General features: G+C 37.5%; 2 protein-coding genes across 2 annotated transcripts; one reads left to right on the plus strand and one right to left on the minus strand.

Moving 5' to 3' along the window:
- Positions 1–370: 370 nt before the first annotated feature.
- eef1aknmt (methyltransferase like 13) lies at positions 371–10,380 on the minus strand. The gene is given in 8 exon segments (NM_001114492.1): positions 371–3,025; positions 4,081–4,212; positions 4,591–4,803; positions 6,996–7,154; positions 7,765–7,960; positions 8,112–8,311; positions 8,786–9,539; positions 10,200–10,380. Coding segments are annotated over 8 exon segments (2,082 nt in total). The 5' UTR covers positions 10,353–10,380; the 3' UTR covers positions 371–2,750.
- Positions 10,381–10,662: 282 nt separating this feature from the next.
- Positions 10,663–20,532, plus strand: itpa (inosine triphosphatase). The gene is made up of 9 exons (XM_002934168.5): positions 10,663–10,819; positions 14,464–14,521; positions 15,055–15,119; positions 16,054–16,127; positions 16,269–16,300; positions 18,505–18,620; positions 19,156–19,232; positions 19,666–19,776; positions 20,359–20,532. Exons 1-8 carry the CDS (start codon positions 10,760–10,762, stop codon positions 19,766–19,768), a joined length of 585 nt encoding a protein of 194 aa, XP_002934214.1. The 5' UTR covers positions 10,663–10,759; the 3' UTR covers positions 19,769–19,776; positions 20,359–20,532.
- The last annotated feature ends 5,181 nt before the right edge of the window (positions 20,533–25,713 follow it).

The raw sequence follows: 25,713 nt of genomic DNA on the forward strand, positions 1-25,713 counted from the left end.
GTGTAGCTCAGTCCTTGCCCATTCATGGTGTGGGTGTCCATTATCAGACAGCAGCAATCCAAGTGACACCAGTTTTTTTTTTTTTTTTAAACAGTTTTTGGACACAGAGAAGTCTATACAGCTTTGTCAAGCAATCAAACAGTTACCATTTCCTTTACATATATTTGTAACCGGAGCCATCTAGTGGTCACTACTAATCTAAATCTTTAAACATATACATACATATAAACAAAATACACACATTATTGTTATATTATAAACAAACGTATCACTTATCAGGAGGCTTGAATACAAATATCCTTCCTTTCTTATATAAAAATAAAAAAATAAAGATAAAAAAAAAATCTGCCAATCAAATGAGCTTTGCAAGTACCAGTAACTGTGGAGTTTATTGCAACAGCAAGTTTTATGAATTACTAGGCATTTTCAAGGACACATCATTTAATACCAATATTGAGATGCTCCATTCCTCACTGGAGATAAATTTACGCTGGCTGAATTGCTATATTAAAAAACCTAAATAAGAAATTAAATGCATGTGACACACAAAAGGTCCTTAGGAAGTACCACCTGCCCTAGTAGTCACAATCCCTATACTCATAGGCATGTTTCTGTTACAGCCTGGCTCAGTGCTACCTGGGAATTGGCACCTGAAGGAACAAAATAGAGCATCAGCTCTGCCAAAGAGAGAAGGTACATTGTGGGCAGCCATATAGGTATAGGTCTTTCTAATCCTTCCAGTGTAATCTGGTATGATTGCAAATAACTCTTCCAGAAATGAGTAAAGTGGTTTGCAGGTTTGCACCCTTGACCAGGGTACCAAAGTTCCTTAGCAAAGCTCTGACTTTTTGGTTAGTCTCCAGTTTCACACATAACTCTGCTAGCAAAGTGCTAACTTCTTTTAATCATGTATAGTGTGGGGGAGATTTTTTTTTAAAAAGGCTTTCAGCAAAACATGCCCAATTTGCAGTGTATATATATATATATATATATATATACATACATACATACATACAATGTTCATCCTTGCACCATTTAGCCTATTGTAGCCATATATGAGTTGCTACAATCAATGAAAACCAATCAGCTCTGGGTATTAAAGTGATACTGACAGCCAATTAACATTTTTTTACACCTTCTGTTGTGTTTTAATATGTATCAGCTTTAAATTCCTTATAAACTAAATCTGCAAAGTTTTTTCGCTTCATAATTATGGTAGCATGAATTACAGGCCCACGGAGCAGCCATGTTTGTTCCCCTCTTTCAGGTTTTAATTTAAATGCCTCCCAAGTGAATAAATATGCTTTCAGCCGGTGTGTGACAAGCTCAGCTCTGTTGTCTATGTGTAATGGGAAGGGGGAGGAAGAGCCCTTAGAAGCAGGCAGGCACGGGAAAGCTATTTAAATTCTTTGTGCGAAGAGCAGAAAGGGGGGGCAGCCCTCTGAAGCAGGCAGGCAGGCAATGGAAAGATCAAGCCTGCCTGCTATTTAGTTCACAATGCGAGGAGCGAGGGAGGAAGGGGGAACTCTTTGAAGCAAACGGCAAGCTGAATCCTCCCAGTTTATGACAGATTGAGAAGCTACAGTCGGGCTGCCAGTCGGGTTCAGGATCTTCAGTAGGATTTATGTAGAGAAACAGGACTTTTAGGAAAAAACAGTCAACATGATCTAGGTTTGGAAGTAGGTTCATATTTTTAAAAGAAATGTTTTGGTTTCAGTATCACTTTAACGCCTGGTGCTACCTTAGGTCTATACATGAGCAGAATGGGTGGAAAAGAACCAGTTTAAAAGGGATGTCCTGGTAGGAGAAAACATACATTTAAAATTTGCCCTACCCCTCTTGAGAAAAGGGTGACCTTTTTTTACACTTTGCTTTAGCAGAAATCATCAGCAGGGAAAGAAAACACACAGCACAGGGTTAAGTGCTTTGCAGCCAGTAGAATTAGCTTGACTTAGAAAAGCCCAGGCAGGTGCAGTAGCATTTAACTCCACTCTTCCCTCACTAACTATCCTGCTGCTGCAGTCTGCTCTGAACCAAGGATTGGGTAAGCCCATCATTTCAACATTAAATATTATAGGAAGAAGACATATTTTCTAATATTGGGAAAAATATTTCCTTTAAAAAAAAAAACTATCACTCAGTACAGCAAAGCTGCAAAAAAGTAATGATTTAAAAACCATAAAGCAGCATAAAAAATTCGATTAGAATACAATTTTCTAGTCTCAAACTAGGAGTTCATTTAAATGGGCACAAATTTTACGAAAGTGCCTGAATTTAATAACAACTAAAAACCCAGCATCATTTGTAATCTAGGTTAGAAGAGGCCAGAGAACAGAAAGGCAAACAATTAAAAGACACAAAAACCTCTCACCAGATGTTATCCTAGAACAAGGCAGAGATTTTTTTTTATAATAGGACAGGCACTTTAATAGCATGTATCTTCCTTGAAGACCAGGAACTTTTAGATGGACCATTTTGTATTTGTAATGTTCATTTTTGATTTGTTATCCAACATTTCACTGAAGAAAATATACTTGGTTCTTTATAAACACATACAGGTATGTTTAAACACAATTTGGTAAAGTTTATGTGTAACACATTGTGGGTATGCCTAGGTAGCCCAGTTGACCGCACCTAATCTAGAAGCAAGGGCTTCATTAACATGTGGATGTGTGCAGTATCATTTTTAAATTATCCCTGGGCCAGCCCCTGCTGCAATTTTTTGTAAGAAAATTTCCAAATATAGTTTTTTAAACTATCTGAACGGACTTCAGCATCTCAGCCAGACTGTAAGTGCTGTCCCATTGAACCCCGGGCTTTTTAAGTTTTTTCTCCAAGTTCATTGCCAGTTCTTTTAGCTCTAAAGAGCTGAGTTTCCTTTCTGAATTTGCACAGCAAAACAAGATCTCATTGACTTCTTCATCAATCTTCTGGGCATAAATCAAAGGGAAAATTTCACGGAGAACATTCAGCACCTTTAATCTCAAAACTGCATCACGGCATACCAAGTTCAGAATGAATACACCTAAGAGAAAAACAATCTTTCATTAGCACAAGCTTCATGAATAGTTAAACAAAGGTGTACTGATAAAAGGCTGTAGAATAACTAATCCATTTGAGCAACTATAATATTAACATGTAACCACTACCATATTATAAATAATACATATTTAGCATGAAGAGGTACAAGACCCTTAGTAAAGGGTTGAAAATGCTAAAAGTAGTCAATATATTGAAATATAAGCCTAGTTTTTCAGCATCCAAAACGTGCTGAAAAAAATCACCCTCAGCTTATACTCGAGTTGGGTGCCATGGGTGCCCCCAGACTAGAACCCTCTGTCCTTTGTGAGCAAATTAGGCCACCTGCAACCAAACCGTCCAGTGCCCTGGCTGCCCCCTGTCGCAATACTTATTTCCCCTTATGTGTCCCCCGGGACTGGGTCTGCTGTCAGTTTGCCAATGCGCAATGAGCATGGGGTAGTACTCATATTGTTTTTGTGGACCCTCTTCTCCACTTACAGAGCTAGTTTATGGTTTTTCTTTGAAATAAATATTTAAAAACATATACCCCACTGATGCCTCAATTAATGTAATTTTATTGGCATTTATTTTGATTATTGAAACTTAGCAGTAGCTGCTGCATTTCCCACCCTAGGCTTATACTCGAGTTAATAAGTTTTTCCAGTTTTCTTAGATAAAATTAGGTACCTCGGCTTATATTCGGATCGGCTTATACTTGTGTATATATGGTATGACACATATTTCAAGGAGTGGTGGTGGGATTTGTTTTGGTGAGCTCTTCATGCAGCCAAAGGTTAAAAAAAAACATGTTTTTCTCCCACAAATTTAATTTCATCTGTATTCGTTAAAATAACTAAGAAATGTAACAACATCATAATAATCCTTTAGATTGTAAGATCTTATATTTCAGTTATTGGGTACTTTGTACGTAAATCTGTATGTGCCATGTATATACCTATGTATCCTACAGTGATGCAGAATATGTTGGCCCTTCATAAATATGTGTTTATAATAATAATAATCCCAAACTAATAAAGTAATGGTGCTTCCTCATCTTACCGTTAGGATTTAGAATTTTGTGAACATTCTGTAGGAATATTTTTTCCACAAAGGCAGGCGGTGGACAGCTCATGCCAACACTGGGATCCTTGCTGTCCACATCAAACATTATCACGTCATAGCAAGCCTCACCTTGAAAGCAGAGTGACACAAAACAAATTCATACCTACAGTCCAAATTTATAGGCAAGGATTAAGATTTGTTAATAAAGGGATATGATTGTGTACGGTCTAGCATGAAACACACGCATATAACCTTGGGATGTTATACATCCATTCAAATTTATAGTGTCCATAAAACCTTTACTATCACTAAGCTTAACAGATAAAAACTAAACTTAGCGTGAGTTATGGCCCATATCAGGCAAGTTAATGAGCAAGTCCCATCACTTCACACCAGCTATACCTTTATATTTTAAACATTTATATTTTAGGATTTGATATATAAACCTTAGCTTTGTAGCTTTACCTAAAAGACTGTATTTGAATACTACTCATACTCAGCACTTACCACTATCTGCCAAACTATTAATATGGACTAAACCATCTGCGAGTTGAACTTTCATGCGATCATCCTGACAGAAGCTGAACCAGTTGCAGGCCACATCAAGCACAGATGGATCTATTTCAACAACCTCAACTCTTGAACCTGGGAAGTAGTCATGTATAAAGAGGGACAAGCTGCCTCCACCCAGCCCAATCAGCAGAACTGATGTCTTGCACTCTGTAAGACAGATAAGCATATCCTAGCAAGAACAGATTAAAGTAACAAACACGCCAATTGAAATCTAGTAAGACACAAGTGTGCTCCTTGCTTCCCACTCATGGCAGTACCTGCTGTTGCTTCTACACAGATCATAACTAAATTGCCAAGATATTGCATTGCTACTGTTCTTGCTAATGTTTTTTTTCTGCGGAGGAACTGTAAAATATATATTCACTTGTACCATGTGACCTTAACTAGAATTTAAAACTCATGTTTTGAGTGGATAAAGTTTGTATGTTAACTTGGATAAGCTTTGTAAAGTTTGGGTTACAGGATGAGAACCTCTAAATAAGAGTATTTTCAGGCAGAAGGTTTCAATACCTTAGGAGGAAGAAGGATCAGAGTACTATTAATTTGAAGAAAATACTTATTACTTGAGCAATCTGAATGCTATTTAGTATTTTTTGGCACATACCGTATATACTCGAGTATAAGCCAAAAATGTGCTGAAAAATTCACCCTCGGCTTATACTCGAGTTGGGTGAAATACAAGCAGGTTTTTAGAAAAGTCTCACCTGCACAAGCCCCTGCCAGCAATAGTGATTAAGATTCCCGCTACCATAGACGGATTTAAATTAAGGCTTGGGAAGACTAAGCCTCCCCAAACCTTCCTTACAAAAAAAATAAAAATACTGACCAGGGATTGTGTTGAGGGTCAAAGTAAAGGTGAACGTAACTTAGAGCTCATTTGGGAGTTATAAAGACATTACTGCACCTCCGATCATGTGACAATACCACAGGAGTTCAGTAAAGTCACTCGCACTGTGTCTTTCCCCTACAACTTAACTTGATCCTCCTTCCTGTCGCATCATCGGAATCCTCTTCACCCCTCCCGCACATTTTCTGGATTTACTGTTGTAGACTGACAGCAAAGGTCAGTAGTGTTTATGTGCAGTGTTCATCTCATTAGCTTTAAAACTCTTTCCTTCTCTGCAAGCAGTACACCTCCTTGATCGTTCTGACGGTAACAGCCGTTCTACCCCCAACTTTCTAAATATTTTCACTCCTGTTTCTTGCTGCCCACATTTTCAAGTAAACCAGCAAAAGGAATAGGGAAAGCTTTAGCCTTACAACTTAGGTTACTTTTATGTGTGACATATTTAAGGTTTGGAAATATTTAATGATGGTGACTAATGATGGCCTTCCTATAATTCAGAGATTTATGCAATGATCTGTTTTCTGGTCATGATCTCACTGTCGTGTCTGGGGTTAATGTAGTTCCTTTATCCATGTTTGTAGTGATCTTACTGGTATATCTGGGGTTAATGCAGTGCTCAGTATCTATTTGGTACAGTGGTCTAACTGGTACATACTGTAAGATCTGGACCCAGGGTGTGCAGTAACAGGTGAATTACATTTTGTCAATGCCAAATGTCAATGTCAGGATGGTAGGGGGCCAATCAGCTATTTATCCACAGTTGTTGCTTCAACTCTGCATGTGTTATTAGCCTTAGCCTCCCCAAACAAAATAGTCACACTCTCCTATGCCCACTCCCACCAGCCCCAATGTCTATGCTGATAACCTGACACCAGCTGAAGCTGAAGCTCTGTTTGGACATACAGATGATGAGGAAGAATCTGGTTTTGAAGGATTTTAACTCTTTGTGTTTTAGCTTGGCTGCTGATTGAGCTAAGGGGGTAGTTACTGGTATCATTGTTGATACCATATTGTTTTTGTTGACCCTCTTCTCCACTTACAGAGCTAGTTTACTGTTTTTCTTTGAAATAAATATTTAATAACATATACCCCACTGATGCCTCAATTAATGTCATTTTATTGGTATTTATTTTGGTTATTGAAACTTAGCAGTAGCTGCTGCATTTCCCACCCTAGGCTTATACTCGAGTCAATAAGGGTTTCCAGTTTTCTTAGGTAAAATTAGGTACCTCAGCTTATATTCGGATCGGCTTATACTCGAGTATATACGGTAATCCAAAATTAGCAAGAGCACAAACAATATTTATGTCTATAAATGTATCAAACTTCTACCACAGCAAGTCTGCATGACCCTATGAAGTAAACAAAAATAAAATTCCTGTCCTAAAAGGCATAAAGATACTTTTTAAATAATCATTTTTTAATGCAAAAACCTTTTCCTCCTCAGGCGTACTGTAACAACTTATTCTAGTTGGTGCCACTGATCCAATACCTGGCAGTATTCCTGAGTTAGGTAGCATTGCCAGCCCAGAGATCATTGCTTTGTGATGCTCACAGCAGAGGTAACTTTTGTCAATCCTAGTTACAGTGGGTTGTTCGAGATCCTTCACAGGTTTCTGGTGTTTCTTTTTGTCTTTTCTTTTCTTCTGTCCTGATTAAAAGTAATGAACACTATAAGGCATGGGACAAAAACACATCACACTAGATTTTAACAATTTAAATAATTTGAACATTTTCCCTAGGTGCTTTCAACAGCAAGAAGTGAGTTTAAAGGAAAAGTAAAGTTACAATCACCGGGGAGAAGCCAAACACCAAACACTGTTTTTATCATCATTTTATAAACTTAAAGGTTAGGAGATTATTTTAAAGGAGATTTTAAGTGTTGCAATATCTTAAAAAAGAGCCCAGTTGCACCAGTGTAGTTTAAAAGTAAGTGCTAAGTCCTGAACACCTTGCCAAGTAGCCAATTAATCAAAGTAGGTACAACTAATCAAAACATTCCTCAGGTTAAAGAGTTTTATAATTACACTTAAGTGTCTCTTGTAAGGAACAAGGAATTTGAAAAGCACAGGGGTCACATCTGCATTTAAGCAGCATTTGATTTTCTAACCACCATACTATACTATTCTTTCCTGGATTACACCATGCCCTCAACCAATGTAAAAAAAGGAAATCAATGCGTGTGAATGTTGCCTTTGTAAGAAATGGAATAAAAATTCTTGCTATGTCTGGCTGGATTGTTAGGTTATGGAAGCTCTTACCTATGTGCGTGTTGATTGGTAATAATCTGGCCTCAGACTGTACAACATTTTGATTGCTGAGGAATATAAGACGTCGGTAACTGCTGTTTCCATCTCCTTTAACATCCTCTACCACATACTCCCCACTAAAATCACTCTTGCCTCGATGCTGTATTGTGCGTGCTCCAATATCCTCCCCAGCTGACAGGAAAGGGATCTACAAGAAAGTGATGCTTTGGTGACTTAAAAAATCAACAATGAACAAAAGATATAATAGCAACAGCATGCATAGGTGAGTCAATTCATACATTTTACATTTATACAACTTAATGGACAATAAAACTGGTAGAACTTATTTTTTTTGTTACCTGCTGATGATCTGGCAGACCAGGAGGAGCTAGTTCCAGAACCTTTGCAGACAATTCTGACTGAATAGCTTTCATGTCTGTGTATTGCTGATCCCGGTGCAATGCCACAATTATCAGTCTGCGGAACCCAACGCTTCCTGACAGCTGCCTGCGCCCCTGCTCTGATCCAAAGAGCCATTCTGTTTCTCTTCCTTGAGGGACTGGAAAATACATAAAATTTCAAAGCACAGCAGACATTAAAAATAACTAGAAACATACACTTTAATGTTTCTATAGTTAAATATGCCTCCTGCCCACAAATGCTTGCAATGCAGAGCTCTGTATGCTACAAGTAAGTCCATAAACTTTTATGTAGGTAGTTTTAGCATATGATATAAATGGCAGATTTTGTTTTAGCAAAATTTTTTTTTTTAGCAAATTGTAAGACAAATGTTATTCTAAACTGTAAATTCCATCATGCCATAAACAGGTAGTTTAACAAATACTCCAGAACTTTTTTGTGGCCCCACCAATATATAATGCATTTCCCTGATTTTACACTTTATTCTGGTCCCTTGAAAAAAAGTAAAACTGGGGTTCTACTGTACTTCTTATAGAAGACTATAGGACTGCAAACCCGCATATTTTTTTCTATGAATATACAGACATTTACAAAGTGCAAGTTCCATACTCACTGATAAAGATAGCAAAATGATTAGAATGGGATAGTCTGACTGTTGGATTATCCACAATATAAAAAGTATAACGGCTTTTTCTGGAATCCCCATCACACAAGTCTAGTGAAATCTCTTGTGAACTTTGGTTTTGGTTCAGTCTATTTCGAATCAATGCATAACGTTGCCGTTCTTTCACAGCTTCCATTAATTCCTCAGGGCTTGCCCAGCGAGCAGGTTTTCCTCCCTCCTCATCTGGCATCATTTCTAAAACTGTAGGAAAGCCAGATATCTGCCGAACCTTTGTCATCACAAAGACAAACACTGGCATAGGAAACTGGCTGTCGCTTTCTGAGGTGCTGCCCTGCATGACTTGATGAACACGGATCATGAAGCCACCCTGTGAGAAGTGTCCAACAAGTTTCTCCAAGACATGGGCCTGGGCCAGAGAAACACATAAGAAACGCCCTCCACATGTCAACAGGCGACCAATCTCAGACATCATTTTATCTGCAGTTTCTAATGTTCTTTCATCTGTGTCTGTCATGATGGCGTCCAACGTCCCCTTATCCAGCACTGTCTGAAAGTAAGAGTCATCAAACGTTGTCTGTGTGGCATCCATTACCTGGAATGTCATGTTAGGCCGTCGACTGGAATTTCGTTCCTTCATCTGACGAATAACCACCTCACTTACATCAATATTAGTCAGGTTCTGACATCCCGCATCATACAGCCTCTCGCTGAGCTCGGAGTTGCCACAGCCCACTACAAGTACCTGACAAAGACAAAAGTTTGGCTGAATCATAAAGCATTCCTTTATAATCTATTACTTAATGTATTATGGCCAAAGGCGGGGGGGGCATTTGAAGCCTGCGTGAAAACACCCCAACATGACATATCACACATAAGCATTAGAATTGCTTCAGTTAGCGCAGCAAAAAGCAAATGATTATGCTAGAATACTCATTAGAACATTTATGTGTGAATACGTTATTTTATTGACATGCTAATGGTTATTCTAATGCTTTCCATTTGAAGGGTATTTTTGGGCATTTGTTACCGACATTTTGTTGCTGAGCAAATAAATACAATTCCATAGCTCAGTTAACAGTAAATATATAACGTATAACGTTACCAGGTTCTGTACAAAGATGACCAGCCTGCAACCATGCAGCTAGCATAGAGCAACTCCCGGCACGGCACTGGCCTTAAAACCCAGCCTTTGCCAGTAAGAAGATGCAGGGAGTCGCTTCTCAATAACACCAGAAAAGGTTATGCTATGTTATGCTAGACATAGAGTTTGGCAAGAAAGAAGCTGCTCATCAAGTCTGCCCAGACAAACATCAAATACATTTATATTTTTATTTAACTAAAATGTCTTTTATCCGGCTACCAGAGGGGTGAAGCCAGAGGGTGCAGCGTTAGACACACACACCTTGTCTCTGGGCTTGATGTACTTATGCAGCAGGCCGCACAGCTCCAGGTACCCTCCGTACCACTCAAAGGCCCGCTCGCCCCGGCGCCGGAAGAACTGTTCCCAGTACTCAGGGGCAGCAAACTCCTTCGAACTTTTCGGTAGTAAATCCATTCTGTCACCAGTCAATCGCACATGTGCCCCATGTCACTACTAAACAGCGACCGAATACTTCCGGGGCTATAAAACATGGGAGGATGGGATTTGTAGTTTATTGATAATTGTGACTTATTTACTTTTTTGGTTAACTCATTTTTATAACGTTACGTCGCAATTAATGTATTATGGTTTTTGCCAACAGTGTAGCTCTCATTCTGCTATTCTGGTAGGATGTAGGCATTCTGGTAGTGGTCGTTTCCGTGCAGTCGGCTTCCGTAGTTTACCCATGCCTACGTACTAGCTCCTTCTCTACTCTACTCTCTGATTGGTCAATGCAACCAAGCCCACGCTGACCCGGAAGTGGCAACTAGTCACGCCGGTTGGAAGCTTTGCTATACTTAGAGCTATACATAGAGCTGACCATGGCTGCTGCCGGCAGAAGTATCGTATTCGTAACAGGGAACGCTAAAAAGCTGGAAGAGGTAGCGGCTGATTTTGCTGGTGTTTATTATCTCTTAAGAGATCAGTGTGGTTTATTCTAAGGGTAAACCCTATATTTTGGTGAGGATTGGTGTCTTGTCGTGGAAAGTGTCTTTCATCTCCCATTAGGTCGCCTTTCAGTGTAGAATGGCTGTTTGTCCTAACTGGCTGACTTTTTCTGATTTGTAGTTTGCAGTACTAAAAGTTGTCACCTTTAAATTAAGGTATCTTAAAAGAGTGTTTAATTGGTCTTCGTGTTCTACCCACATAAATGTATCCCTGTCTTAAACGCTTACATATGTACCTTAGATGGAGGCAGCACTACAAGTACATTAATGGGGATTACAGACTGAGGGGGGTCTTTTTCCCCATAAAAACTGATCAACGCACCAGAGGTCACCACTATTGTGATTTCTACAGTTATATAGTCTATATATGTGAAGGAATATATGGGTGGGTAAGAGTTTGTGAATATAGATAAATCTTTCTAATATAGAAAATACTAATAGTTTTTTGTTTAGTGTTAAACTGCGGTGCCATAAATACTGATCAAAACTAAATTCAGTTCTTGTGGTAACTGCGGTGGAGCAGACACGAAACCAAACATCTGGAAACACAGAGAGAAACACTTGTGTTTAAGGGCTTTTTCAGTACAGGACACAATATCGACAGTTCAAAGCAGGTGGAACACAACATCGCAGTTAAAAACAGGTGTATAAATTTAATCAAAACACAAGTTTTGTTTCCAAAAGATAACTTATTAGCTACCAGTACATATCAAGCTGGTCATGATTCGTTCATGAAAAGTTGGAAGTTTTAATTTTGGAGGGATTTCCCACGTTTCTGGTACTGATTTATGCAAAATCTTTTTTTTTTTTTTCCATCCACAAACACTCCTGTCGGGTCCTAGTCCTGTATTGTAATCCTCACTGTAAAGTAACTTGGTGGATTGGTAAAGGCCACCACTGGCACCAGGTGTAAGGCCCACGTGTCTGAGCTAATTGAAAGGCTTTAATATAGCATGATTGCATACCCTTGGCTTTGGTGTTAGGGTGGTGTTGTGTTAAAGACTTGAGGATTGTAGTGCAGTGAAGGAAAAGGATTTGTTGCTTATTGTACCACCCAATGTTTAAGCAAAAAATGACACAGCAGGGTTGGTTGTGAACATGGTTAAGTGACCTGCACTGAGGATAGCTTGTATTGGATGTAATACAGGTGGCCATCTGTGTTTGTGGATGGTTTAGTGTAAATAGAAATGCCAAAAAAACACATCCTACAACTCAGATCTAATTGCATGATTCAAAACTGATAGAAACATCATTCTTCTTCCTTTCTTTGTTTGCTTTCTGTACTTATTTTTTTTTTTTTCGAAAAACGCAATAAAAAAAATCTTTAAAAAAACAAAAAATATTCACTTTATGAGGGGCTCTCAGGTGCTAGGTGCTGCCCTTGTTTTTATGGGCTATGGTTTTAATTCATGCTGGCAGAATTGTCCATCAATAAACATTGCTTTTTATCTTAATTTATACTTATATCTGCTTTAACTTAGAGAGTTATAAGTCCCTTCATTGGTGCTGTGGTTTACATTATGGCTATTGGGACAATCTCTGGGAAGGCACATATAAAAGTTTAAAGTTTTGCTGGATACACCTTAGGTTGGTCTTTATTAGGATCTGATTGGTGATTTTTAAACTACCTGCCCTGTGAAGCAACACACCTACCAGTAAGGAGCCCTGCATGCTGCATTTTGTAGGATCCCACAAAATCTCATGCTATTGTGTGACAAGATTTTTGTGGCTCAAATGAAGTCTGACCTTAAATAAAACGACTTATGAAAAGATGTTGTGGTTGTGTTGAGCTAAGTAGTAAAACTGACTGCTGTTAAAGGATCAATCCTTGGTAGCCTTCTGGTGCAGATAGTGTTGTATGCATACCATTGTGTGCAAGCTTATCCCCATAAACCGAAAAAAAATGCAGTCACCATTTTCCTTTTCAGTAGTGAAAGAGTTAGTAAAAGACATTATTTAAGCAGTATTTCCCAAAGGCCAGTTTAGTACAGATGTTGGCCTGTCCTGGGGCTTGTTTTGTGTCCTGCCCCCTCAGCCCACCAGCTCGCAGGTCATCATTCTGTGTATCAAATGCTGTGCCAAGACCTTATACAATCTCAGCAGTTTCATAACTATAGGAAGCCTTGGTATGTAAACTCAAAGTTGAGTGAGTGCAGCTGCAAGCAATCTTGAGGAAATATGCAGCCACTGGAGATTTATATTGCTTCCTCACTCCTGGTTTGCTATTCCCTGCTCCTGTTTTATATTTGCTTCTTATTTTACATGTGTGTGAACATTTTGCAATATAATTTCCATGTATATACAAACATCTTAGCTTACATAACATATTAATACAATGTGTCACTGGCTCCTCTAAATTACTTTTGTGGTTTTTATGCCACAGCTTTAACCTCTCGGTCAAATAAAGCGTACCGTTCACAGCGAAAAATGCTACCTCAGTTGGACCTGTGGACAGATACCGACCACTTTCCATGTGGGGTAAACAATACTGATGGTGATGTGAAAAGGCAGGCTGAATCCACTGCCAGCTGTGTAGCATTCAACTGACTTTAGGCTAATGCCACACCATGCATATGGTGTATATTTTCAGCAAGCCGAAAAACACTTGCCGAAAATATGCACCATACGCTTCTACCTGTGCCTCCACCCGAATGAATGGTATACGCTCGGGCACAGGCACATGTAGCCAATATCCCCCAAACAACACAACACTGCATATTTTCGGCTAATGCCACACCTAGCGATTTCGCGCAAATCAGTCTTTTTCGGCGATTTCCGGAAATCGCCCCGCCGCGTCTGCCATCCCGCCAGCGACTTACATGTTCGCCGGTGGGATGGCAGGGGTAGGCAACTCGGGGAGATTAGTCGCCCACGAACAGGGAGTTAATCGCGGGCGACTAATCTCCCCCGTGTGCCAGAGCCCTTAGTATAGTGGATCTTTCAGGTTTTTATTTTCATCTTCCCAATGTGCTTTGCAACAAATTGTCCAGTTGCTATGTTCATTACACATTGGAACCAAAAATCACTAAGTGCTGTATGGAAACATTGTTTTGGAAACCACAGCAATGAGAAAAACTTCTGTTTGGGTTATGCAATGTGTATTGTACTGGCTACAATGTCATAAAGGTTTGTGTATTAAGAGGATATAATATCTGACACAACTGCATTAGAGTTGTTTCAATACAGGAGAATAAACACATTTGTCAGATACATTGATTATTTATTTTTTTTTTAAATACTTTTTTAATAATTGTTCCTTCACCCACATAACCATGAAGTCTAACAAGAGCAGCAAATCGTAACAGCATGGCTAGGAGGACCAGTGGCTCTCCTGTGCACAAGCAAAGGATAACGTGTAGTTGTTTCCACCACGATCTATAAGCATCTAGCAAGTTAGAAAAGCAGGCTCTTATATTTCTGCAGAGGCAAAACACAAAAATTACATCATTTTGTTTTGTTATATGTAAAAAAAAAAGACACCTATCTTTTGAATATGAAAGACAAGCTTTAAGGAATGCGTATTATTGTTCAACTTGCTGCAGAAACGTTCATATTTTTTCTCTGCATATCCTACACAGGTAATTCAGATTCTTGGAGACAAATTTCCATGCAAATTGGTGGCTAAGAAAATTGACTGTAAGTGCATTTTGTGATACATCATACTAGGGGACCTGTCATATGCGCACAAAAAGCTGTATAATGAAAGTCCTTTGCAAATTAAACATGAAACCCAATGTTATACCTGTTATAAATGTATTTTATTTAAATCATATTGCCTGCACCTCTATGCCTTAGGCGGGAGTAGGTAGTTATTTTCACTTTCCATTCTGCACATTCTAGATGTCACTTGACTCCTTTCATTCCCCCTTCCTCCTCACTGTCAATAATTGTGTAGCCTGTGCATGGGTATGGTCATAAGGTGATACAAAACGTAGTAACAGTGTCCACAAAACGGTGCCTGCCTACTTGCTGTGACTGTGAATTCCAAGACTGGAGGAACAAAATGTAAATAATTTATATAAGTATGAACAAAGTTTATTGTGCTTAACTAATGTGACACAAAAGGTTGTGGAATTTTTCTTAGGATGGCAGGTCCCTTTTTACACTTTTAGCACAGACTTTATAATTGCTTTGCAACTACTAATTAGTTTCATATTAACATTATCTAGTGCCAGAGTATCAGGGAGAACCAGATGACATTTCAATTCAGAAATGTAAGGAGGCTGCAAAACAGGTAAGCTCTGGTTATTGCACTTTATTTTATGGTGTGGTCAGATCACTGTCCTCATGGTTTTATTTCACAGTCACTGCTTTCCTATATAAATATATATAGTGCGTGTGTGTGTAGGCCTGAAAATCCTTTTTTTTCGAGCTACATTATTTGTTCCCAAGTCAAAACACACTCTTACCCCCCTAGCTATTATTTGTCATTTTTTGTCATATTTCATAATCTTCTAAAAATGGAATGGACGAGCCTTGCAGGGGTATCTTGTATGTCATTTGCTTTAAAATATTATTTATGAATGCTGTAAGCTTTAAAATTTAATTTATTTAAATGCTATATTTTATAATCAAATACTCTCTTAATTTATAATTGGACAGAGCACTATCCAGAAGACTTGTGTGTGCTTGCCAATACTGTATATGCATGCTATGTGTTTATTATGTTTGTAAATGACAAACGGGTGAGCAGAATATAGGGGAGATTGTGCTATTAAAGTTTAAGGAATAATGGAAAACAGAGGGCAGCTGTGTGCAGTACAGTTATGGGACCTGTTATCCAAAATGCTTTGAAACTGGGATTCTCCAGAATTTGACCTCCATATCTGAAATATTCTATTTAAACACAATAGAATTGTTTTGCCTCCAATAATATTAATTATATCTTAGTTAGGATGATATACAAGGTACTATTTTACTATTACTGAGAAAAAATTGAAGAAAGAAAGATTGAAATAGTCTTTGGGAGGCCTTCCTGAAATTCTGAGCTTTCTGGATAACTGGTTTCCAGATAACAAATCCTATACCTGTACCAGCAACCTATAGCAATAAGGGGTAATGTAAAGCTGTTATCTTTGTATATGTAAACATTTCTATGCTATCTAACTAACTTTTTATGTTCTGGTTTTGTGATTTCTTTATATTTTTACATTTTCTTTCATGAATAGATTCAAGGCCCAGTTATCGTAGAGGATACTTGCTTGTGTTTTAATGCTTTGGGAGGTCTTCCTGGACCTTATATGTGAGTAAATTAACAACACATCCATTTAACATTCTATGTTTAATATCAACATTAAAAAAAAATGTTATCTTTTATAGACAAATGAATTTATGTTCTAAAAACACAAAGAATAACACTGTGTTGTCTTTTATTAACCTACAGAAAATGGTTTCTTGACAAGATAAAACCCGAAGGTATGAATTTATAATTCAATGTATAATAAACCATTGGGGCAACTGTACTAAAGTTTATATGTATCTAGGCAGAGGTCTTTAAATGTTTTGGAGTTAGTTTGTAGGCCTTTTGTCATGACAAGTTTACAGATGTATGAAACCATGGTCCCATAGTCGCAGGGATATCTTACATCTTTTTCCCTATTTGGCTGGGCCTCTCTTCCACTGCTTTGGGGCCTGCCCCACAGTTTAGAAACCATTCATTTAAGGGTGAGGGAACAAATATCCTTAAGAGTTTCCAGGATAAATACATGTTAATAATAATAATGATATTAATAATGTACAATCCTATACAATTAAATAAAATCATGGGGCACATTTTGTGGTGCTTTTGCTCTTCACTCGTATTTCACTACTATATTCCATAATATTTTATTTCTTTTTGTAGCCATGTACTTTTTACAAAAATGTTTGACTTTTAAAGAAAACAGCTGGCAACAATACTGCATCTCTCTAGGGATAGTCAGGTTCCATAATGAAATCGCTTTACATTCATGACAGGGTTTACAGACAAGTATCTCATGACTATCACCTGTTCTGGCCCTTCCCAATGATTTCCAGCTGGGACTTACAGACAATGTCAGGCATTTTTAACAAGGAAACGTGCATATGATACACAGTGGGGCTGATTTACCAACAGGTTTTAAAGTGCTGTTGCCAGTGAAGGCTAATTAGCAACCTCTATTACCAGCAAAGGGCTGATTGGATGCAATTGCCAATTTTGATTGCCTTGTTTGTTTTGTTTGCCTATGTTTGTAAATCAGCCCTAATATATATTCTTAATACTAGGACAGTTGTTGCTGTTCCTAATGCTTATCTTATCAGTACCTTTTCTTATTTTTAATAATCAGATGTTATATTTGTTATTCTTCTCATTTACTTTCACAACTTGATTACATATCAATAGCTTAATAGTTAAAATGTGAAATATTTTATTAGTTATCATGTTTTTACATGGTAGATATAAAAGATATGGTTGATATCAGATTGGTACAACCCCATTTCCAAAAATTCAGAATGCTGTGTAAAATTTAAATATAAAGAGAATGAGCTGCAAATCATTTAAGTCTTATATTTAATTGCAAATAGTGCAAATACAACATATGAGATGTTAAAACTAAAAATGTTATTGTTAATGTTATTGTAATGTTAGTATTACAGAGAGGCTGGCTTATTCAGGAGGGGAGGGGTGCACTGCTCTGTGACACATACATTGAAGAATGACACAAAAATTTAAGAATAACATTCCTCAGTGTAGGATGCAAAGAATCTAGGGATATCTTTAGGTACAGTACAGTACAGTTACATCAGAAAGATGTAAAGATTTACTGAATCCAGAGAAATCTCTGTACTAAATGGACAAGGCCAAAATAATGTCTGGGTCTCAGTGGGTCTTGCATTAGAATTCCAATTCTGTATTGGAAATTACTGCAGAGGCACAAGAATACTTTTAAAAAATATTCTGTGAACACAGTTTGCTGCTGCATCCACAAATGCAAGTTAAAACACTACCATGCAAAGAAGAAACCATGAACAAACCTTGTCCAGAAACACTTGCTCCTTCTCTGGGCCTTAACTGGCCTGTCTGCAGTCAATACCTGTTATCCACTGAAAGCATTTGGTGCATTATGAAACATGAAATGAGAAATACAACATAGGGAGACCCCAAACTGTAGAGCAGCTGAATCCCATACTGAGTAAGAATGGGACAACATTTTACTTTGAAAACTACAGCAAATGGTCTCCTCAGTTCCCAAATGGTTACATAGTTTTGCTAAAAGAAGAGGTGATGCAACACAGTGGGAAACATGCCTCTGGTCCAACTTTATTTTAAAACATGTGGCTGGCATCGAATTTAAAATGAGCATATATTTTTTAGACAACAATTACATTTCCCAGTTTCAACATCAGATATGTTGTCTTTGTACTATTTGTAATTAAACATAGGGTTTATATGATTTGCAAATAATCTCATTCTCTTTTTATTTACATTTTACACAGTGCCCCAACTTTTTTAATAATGGGGTTGTAGTATAGTTGTTTTGATTTGCTAAGTTTGACTTGTTTTCTATATTGGGCAGGGAGGTTTGCGCCTGAATTTTGTTTATTCACTAGAATATTGTATAAATCTGGGATTTTTGGAATTCTCAATAATGTTTTCACAGGGCTGCACCGAATGTTAGAAGGATTTGAGGACAAGTCGGCCTTTGCTCTGTGCACATTTGCTTATTTCAATGGAAATCCAGATGATAGTGTTCTTCTTTTTAGAGGCAAAACTATGGTTTGTATAAAGTTAGCATAAGTTTCTGTGTACATACAAACCATAAAAAGGGTAAACTACATCTGTAATAACAGACACTGCAAAACTTCCTGGAATGGGAATCTGTTTTACTAGATGGTTAATTATTTGACATTAATTAAGTGGGAAGTAGTCTCCAGCTTTGATGTGGCAGGATTATAACTTCAATCATTTTACTCAATTATTTTCAAAATTTTTATGGTAAGAAATAATGACTTCCTTAGCTGACTGCAGTGACCAGTTCAACCTCTCTGCACACATTAGTAATAGTGAAAAGCCAGAGTTTTATACATGTAACGTGTATGTTATTTTCTTTAAACATTTACCAAAGCATATACACATGTTACATGATTGAGAAGGCTCTGCTGCAGACAGGACTTTCTACGTGTCTGATAAATCACTAAAATCATCATTTAGATTGTACAATTCATATACTAATACAATTGTTGCAACTGCCCATCTGTATCTAGAATATAAGAGATTGATTCATACATTGTCACCTAATCCTTTAAATTAGGGGCAGATTGTGTATCCAAGAGGCCCAAGGGACTTTGGATGGGATCCTTGTTTCCAGCCTGATGGGTTTGAACAAACGTAAGCATTTATATTTAGATTATTATGACCTGACTATTAGATTGAACCACCACTGTTGTACTGGCACTTGTGCAGCTGAAAATCAAAAGACAGATTGTGTGTCCTCTAAGATAATACATCTAGAGTGCATAAAAGCAAAAGGACACCCTAGTTCATGTCAGTATGTTAGCCCCCCAGTAAATAAAATCGCTATTTTTTTTCCCAAGCCAGTGCTCCTTTTTGGAAAAAAAACTTCACCAGCTTGGAGAAATTTCTAAAGAAGAATTTTTCTGCCATTTTACCTCTTTCTTCAAGGAGTCCATTGCAAAGAATTAGGCTTGCATAAGTACGGTATTAAAATCTGGTGGGGCCTTTAGAAGCAATCAATAGATAGTTCTAAACCAGATAGAGTGACAACAGGTTCTTCTTTTTATTGATGTGCCTCTCTTTACAGTTATGCTGAGCTCCCTAAGGAAGTAAAGAATACAATCTCTCATCGGTATCGTGCTTTAAAAGAAATGTCTGAGTATTTCATCCAAAATGGCACAGATGTTTGATGCCTAAGGTACATTAGCAAGTAAATTCTTCTAAATAAGTTTTTTTGGATAATGTATTAGTTTTTTATTCAAACCTGCTCTTTCCCTAAAACAACTAGAATACTTTTTATGATGGGTAAATGCTGAAGTCATCCTCTGTCTGCTGATTTTATTATTTTGTGTGACCTGAGGGGTACAAGGGACTTGAATATGCTCCCATGTGTTTAACCATAGATACTAAAGGGTGAATTGAAAAACAAAGGATGTTTGCTCACACAGCAAATATAAGCAAAACTACAAGTTTTTAAGCTCTTTGTGTGTAACTGTCAAATACTTTGTATGTTGTCACAACATGCAGTCTGTAGACAGCTTCCTGTATATCTTCCTAATGTGTGTTAAGTCAATATATAGCCACAAAGTCTCATGATACAAGGCAGATGTTCATTAACTGAGATTTAGAATCGACCATTATTTAGACAAGCCACAACAATTTACGATATTATAAAAAAGTATCATTAATAGTAAATTGCAGCCCAATATACAATGTTGCTATATGATATATTGTTTATAGCACACATTAACACTAAAACTTTTTTTTTTTTTTTTTACAGGTTTTCTATAAAACATCCCTATATTGTAAAACTGTGACACAAAAACTTGGACATTTGTTGCACCCCAGCTCTGAAGAAAGACTACATTGAGTATTGTGGAGAGTATCATTGCTAACTTTAGATGGTGATGCTAGTGGTATAGCCTAATAAATTTTTTAATATTTTTACATAAACTTTTCACTAAAGTTTTCATTTTATTTTTCGGCATGGGGTCAGAACAAAGGCTTGTATAGGGATCTTCAACAGTTTTGAAGAACAAGAAACACTACTTTTTATTTTGTTATATGGTATGCAGCTTGGTTTTTTGGTAAATATGGCACCTAATTCGGTGTTCATGCAGATATACACAATGTAAGGTTGTAATATCAGTCCAGTGAATTCAAGGGTAAATAGTGCTGAAAGTCCCTTAATAAGGTACCTAAATAAACATTTGCCTAAAAAGACTGTTAATTTGCTATATACTAATTTTCCTGGAGTTATCCTCTGGTTTATGTACTGTCCACCATGCTGATGCTTCTTCTCCATTGGCTGGTATCCAAAATCAAGCTTTATTGTGGCTTTCTTCTTAACGTACTAACCAATCCCTTGTCTCATCTCAAATTCTCTTCCTCAGTTCAAGTTAGTAAGGGGGTGATAAGCCCTTTCTTGTTCTTGTGTACACACATTAGGCAACTTTATCCATTCATTTGGCTTAATGATGGTGCAACTGTTTTGGGGAAAGGATAATTAGAATGTTGGATATTTAATAAAAAAAACAAAAACAAAAAATCAACATTTTATAGTTAACAAGGGGCCAGAAAAAAATGTAAAATCAGGGAAATGTACTATACATTATATATTTGTGGGATCGCAAAATTTGTTTTAAATGAGAGGAAACTTAAAATCAGGGTATCCAACATTGAGGTTTCACTATACTAGACATGGGGGGGTGGAAGCAGTGAGAAATGCTACGGAAGATCAGTTAGATAAGGACCTGGGCCCAGTAGAAGAAAATGTGTGTGGAAATGTAGATGGGGTTAGCAGATATTATAGGAAGGGCTAGAAGACTGGCATCAGTATTAAATATAAGTTCACTAATATGAAAAGCTTAGCTCATAAAATGACACTGGATGAGAATATGATATGTATTTATAACTTTATTTATAAAGCGCCACAAGGATACACAGCACAGTACAATCTTACAAAATACAAAATTACACACAGGGAGCACAAGTGTTATAATAAATAAATACAATAAATATATATAAATGCACAAAGAGTAAGTGCCATGTGGTATGAGACACAGTAGGAAGGAGGTCCCTGTCCCTTAGAGCTTACAATCTAAGTGGTTGGGTAACATACAGGCACAAATTGGAAGGTAAGTGTGCCCCAGGTATGGGCATTGGTATTGCTTAAACATGACTGAATGAGTCATGTGACGGGGTAGGGAATATAGGTGTCTGTTTACCAAGGTTTGTAAAAATTGTCTATAAACTATTGCCTATTATTGCTGCAAATATTCTTGCGACTAATTTAAGGCCACTCCCATGTTTACTAAAGTGCGACGAGACAGATTTGTCTTGCGATAAGTGGTGATATTTATGCAAGCATAGCAGTTAGCTTCTGCGATATTTCAGGCAAGTTGCAAGTTTTTTGGTGCTCATTTAGGGTAACTGCATTATCTGCTATAAATCTTGGGAATTTAAAAAATTGGCAACAATTTTGTCAATAATTTTTAGTAAACTTGCGAGACAATTTACGTAGCATGAATGTGATAATAGGTGATAATATATATGTGCACCAGAAAATTTGCAATGACAAAAGTGCTTGCACTTTTAGTAAACCTATTCTTGTGTTTTTTTTCTGGTGCAAGTCATTGTCGCTGTCAATCGCACCTTAGTAAACAGACGCCATAGAATGCTATACCATGTTTTGAAGGAAGAGTGTAAATAGAAAAGATAAGGGGGTATGTCTGTACGGTAAGCAAGAATTGTAACCTTTTATTAAGAAAGATGTGCCAAGATACAGACTGGCATTACATGTAATAGAAGCAGGTTTTAAAATTTATGTTGCTTAACACAGACTGACAGACTGAAAGAAGGGAAGCATTTGAAAATTTCAAGTTAGAGGGAATAGATTCATGTTTGAAATCTATAAATACTACAAGTGTTGTAAAGCAGCAGTGAACTAGGCAGATATAAAAAAAAAACAAGGATTTTATCGCTTTAGTTGCAAAGAATTCCACTATTTTACTTTCCTTTGGGCATATATATATATATATATATATGTATATGTGATCAGACAGAGGTCCTCTGTTCCCCAGTGTAAAACTCCCTGGATATCTGGTGAATTTAGCCAACCTGTATGGTGCCCCCTGGTATAACTAAAGCCTTGTTTATTACTGCCCACTAGATATATTTCTATCATGTCCAATTTGCTTTAGTAAGAGTTGGAAATACAATTTTTTTCTTTATTTTTTATTTACTGCTATGCTGAATATGGAAGATACTGGTTATTCAATCTAATAATACTGAACACGAAAATGTGATGAATGTGTTATGAAATAAGTAGTAGCAGAATAACAGTATGTCTTAAAAACATGATCTTTCTGTAAATGCATGAGTCATTTTCCAGGCAGAACAACAAGACCTTGGCAGTAATAGATTTCCTATGACTTTCTCCAATCCGTAGTCCAGTAACAATAAAGTGCCACCATCTGCCTCAGTATAAACACATTTAAAAGAAATTTAGTGCCACTGATTTTAAAATATAATACACCATGTTACTCAAATCAAAATATGCAAAGCTCCATGCTTCTTACTGGTGCTTTTGCTAAACAAAAGAGAGAATAAAACAAGCAAACCATACAGTATAGTGACGTATCATACAGCACTCTGTACAATGGCTATTTCAGTGGGTGTCAAAAGAAGTACGCGTACTGTGAAAGGTATATGGTTCTTCAGTTATTGGAAATACAATTGAGAGAATTTAAACATGAATCTATATTCTTGTTTAAATTCTCTCAATTGTATTTCCAAAAACTGAAAGGGAGAATTTCAGTTTTGTTAACATAATCATTTAAAAATGCACTTATGGGAAGGAAAATGGGCTGAAAGTATTTTTTAGGAAATTAAGAAAATGAGGGGAATAGAAAGGTGCAAGGCTAATGAAACATGGGGAACGTTGGCCACCAACAAGAATGACCATTTGTTCTCACAAATACATGCATTTTGTGTGAAAGCTTATCTATTCCTGCCTCTATAAGCATAAGCCAGAGGGCTTTCCATTAATACATTCAGGGGCAGATTTTTAAGTGTGAAATAAGAGCTCATGACCATAAAATTCGCCCACTCTCTAGTCATTTGTATGTGACTTTGAGAGGCATATTTATCATATACTGCTACAGTCCCTATTGACAGTTGTGCTCCTTGGTCTCTCCATCACCCACTATTTCTTCATGTTTCAGGCTCATTTTGTATTTCGCTGATCAAAAAGATGAGAGGACCCCCTAAAACACCTCAGGTAGAGGCCAGGTGGCCAGTACAAGTTATGAAGTTACACATGTTATAAATCTATTATTTGTTTCCTTTTATTTATATTGCACCAACACATTTTCGCAGCACATTGCAAAGATTATTCATTGTTCACATCAGTCCCTGCCCCAGAGAAGTTTACAATCTAAGGTCCCTATTACAGTCACACACACTATGGTCAATTTAGTCAGAAGCCATTTAACCTGTCTGTATGTTTTTGGAGTGCGGGAGGAAACAGGATTACCTGGTGAAAAACCCACCATGCAGACATGGGCAGAACATACAAACACCTTGCAGATGGGGCCCAGGCTGGGATTGAACTCAGGAACCCAGCAGTGCAAGGCAGAAGTGCCGCCCAAATCTACTGTTTAAAATGTGAAATATTAATTCATTTAGTAATGTAGATTCTATGTCTGGCTAGCTGTTTTGTTATTGTTAACAATAGATTAATTATTAATTTCAATAGTATTTCTACACTCAATAACAACATTATCTTTGGGTGTTGAAATACTCACCTGTTTATGTTATTAGTCACAACTGACTGGACTTTTTATATAGGCACATAAACTGTGCAAAATAACCAATTTTCCTGAACTAAAAACTATTTGCCTTTTTAGTAAAGAGATTTAATCAGTCTTCCTGCCAGTTCAACTCTATAAATTTTTATGAACATAGATTTTTATGAACATAGAAAAAAAAATACTTTTTATTTGGTAAATCTTTAAATCTTTAACACATAATTTTTTCTTCTTGCAATAAATGAAAAATTAAGAGACTTTAGAACACAGCTATCCCTCCTGTAGCCCTGCGTCTGCTCCTAACTCACTATTTCCAGCATTTTTCATTTGAAGGCAGACACCAGGTAAGCTTAATTTAAAATGGCCAGTATAGTGGATACATTGGCTTTTCTCCTTTTTTCCAGCCTGAATGGCTGCCCCCGGGGCTACACAGCAGCTTATTATATATAAACTAACACACAACTTTTACCAGTGCAGGGCAACAGTACATTATATTTCATTTACTTTAAAACTCTTTAATTTTTTGGTGTTACTGTTCCTTTAAAGGTCTACTTGCACAAGCTGCCAACATCATGACAAAATTGAAATCTAATGCCAAGGATCAGGGAGCAGTCACATCATGACCTGAGCACCACAATGTACCAGTGCACTGAGAAGTGGTGGACCAGGCCACCCTTCTCCATCCTAAACCACAGACCTGCAGACATCAAGTACTGCCCTGATTGCCTTAGCTTTTTGGGGTGCTCAGCTGGATGCTCTCGTTCCAGGATCATATGTAGTTGAAGCTGATCTAGACCTATGGATTTGGTGTATCTCTGTCAGAAACTATTTGGTTTAAAGGGTCTACTGACCACTGCTACTACTGACTGGGCCACAGGAGGAATTGTGGGCTCTGCCTTGTAAGGTCTCCTATTCATGAGCGATTGCTTCTGTGCTTCCCTGCATTGCGTTTCTCTGTGTTCCACAGCAGGGAAGCGCAGAAACTAACGGAAAAGTGTAACATTCTGAGTTCTACCTGTGTTTGGCGCTTACATGGACCTGTGTGAGTACAGACGCATTAGGTATGATAGGGTGCGTTTGTTTCTCCACTTCCCATCGGTGGAACGTAGAGGAAAGCAACACTTGTGAGTCCTAATTTGTGATAATGTATTACTCTCCCTCTGCCTGTGTCGGCTTTCAGCTCCAGATGCATCAGGTGCAACTGCAGGTAATTGCCCAATTAAGGGGCTATTCAACCCTGCCTCTCCTCCTACTCAGGGCTGGATCATATAATCTTTCCCCTGTGACCAAGCTTCCTGAGAACCTCTATCCAGAGTTTCTGTGTG

The sequence above is a fragment of the Xenopus tropicalis genome, chromosome 4 (genome assembly GCF_000004195.4).
Source record: "Xenopus tropicalis strain Nigerian chromosome 4, UCB_Xtro_10.0, whole genome shotgun sequence".
NCBI lineage: Eukaryota > Metazoa > Chordata > Amphibia > Anura > Pipidae > Xenopus > Xenopus tropicalis.

Excerpts from the sequence above, each read along its gene's own strand:
- itpa (XM_002934168.5), top strand. The coding sequence starts at position 10,760 with ATGGCTGCTGCCGGCAGAAGTATCGTATTCGTAACAGGGAACGCTAAA. Across the intron at positions 14,522-15,054 it reads GGTGGCTAAGAAAATTGACT|TGCCAGAGTATCAGGGAGAA; the intron begins GTAAGTGCATTT and ends AACATTATCTAG. Across the intron at positions 18,621-19,155 it reads TTTTTAGAGGCAAAACTATG|GGGCAGATTGTGTATCCAAG; the intron begins GTTTGTATAAAG and ends CCTTTAAATTAG.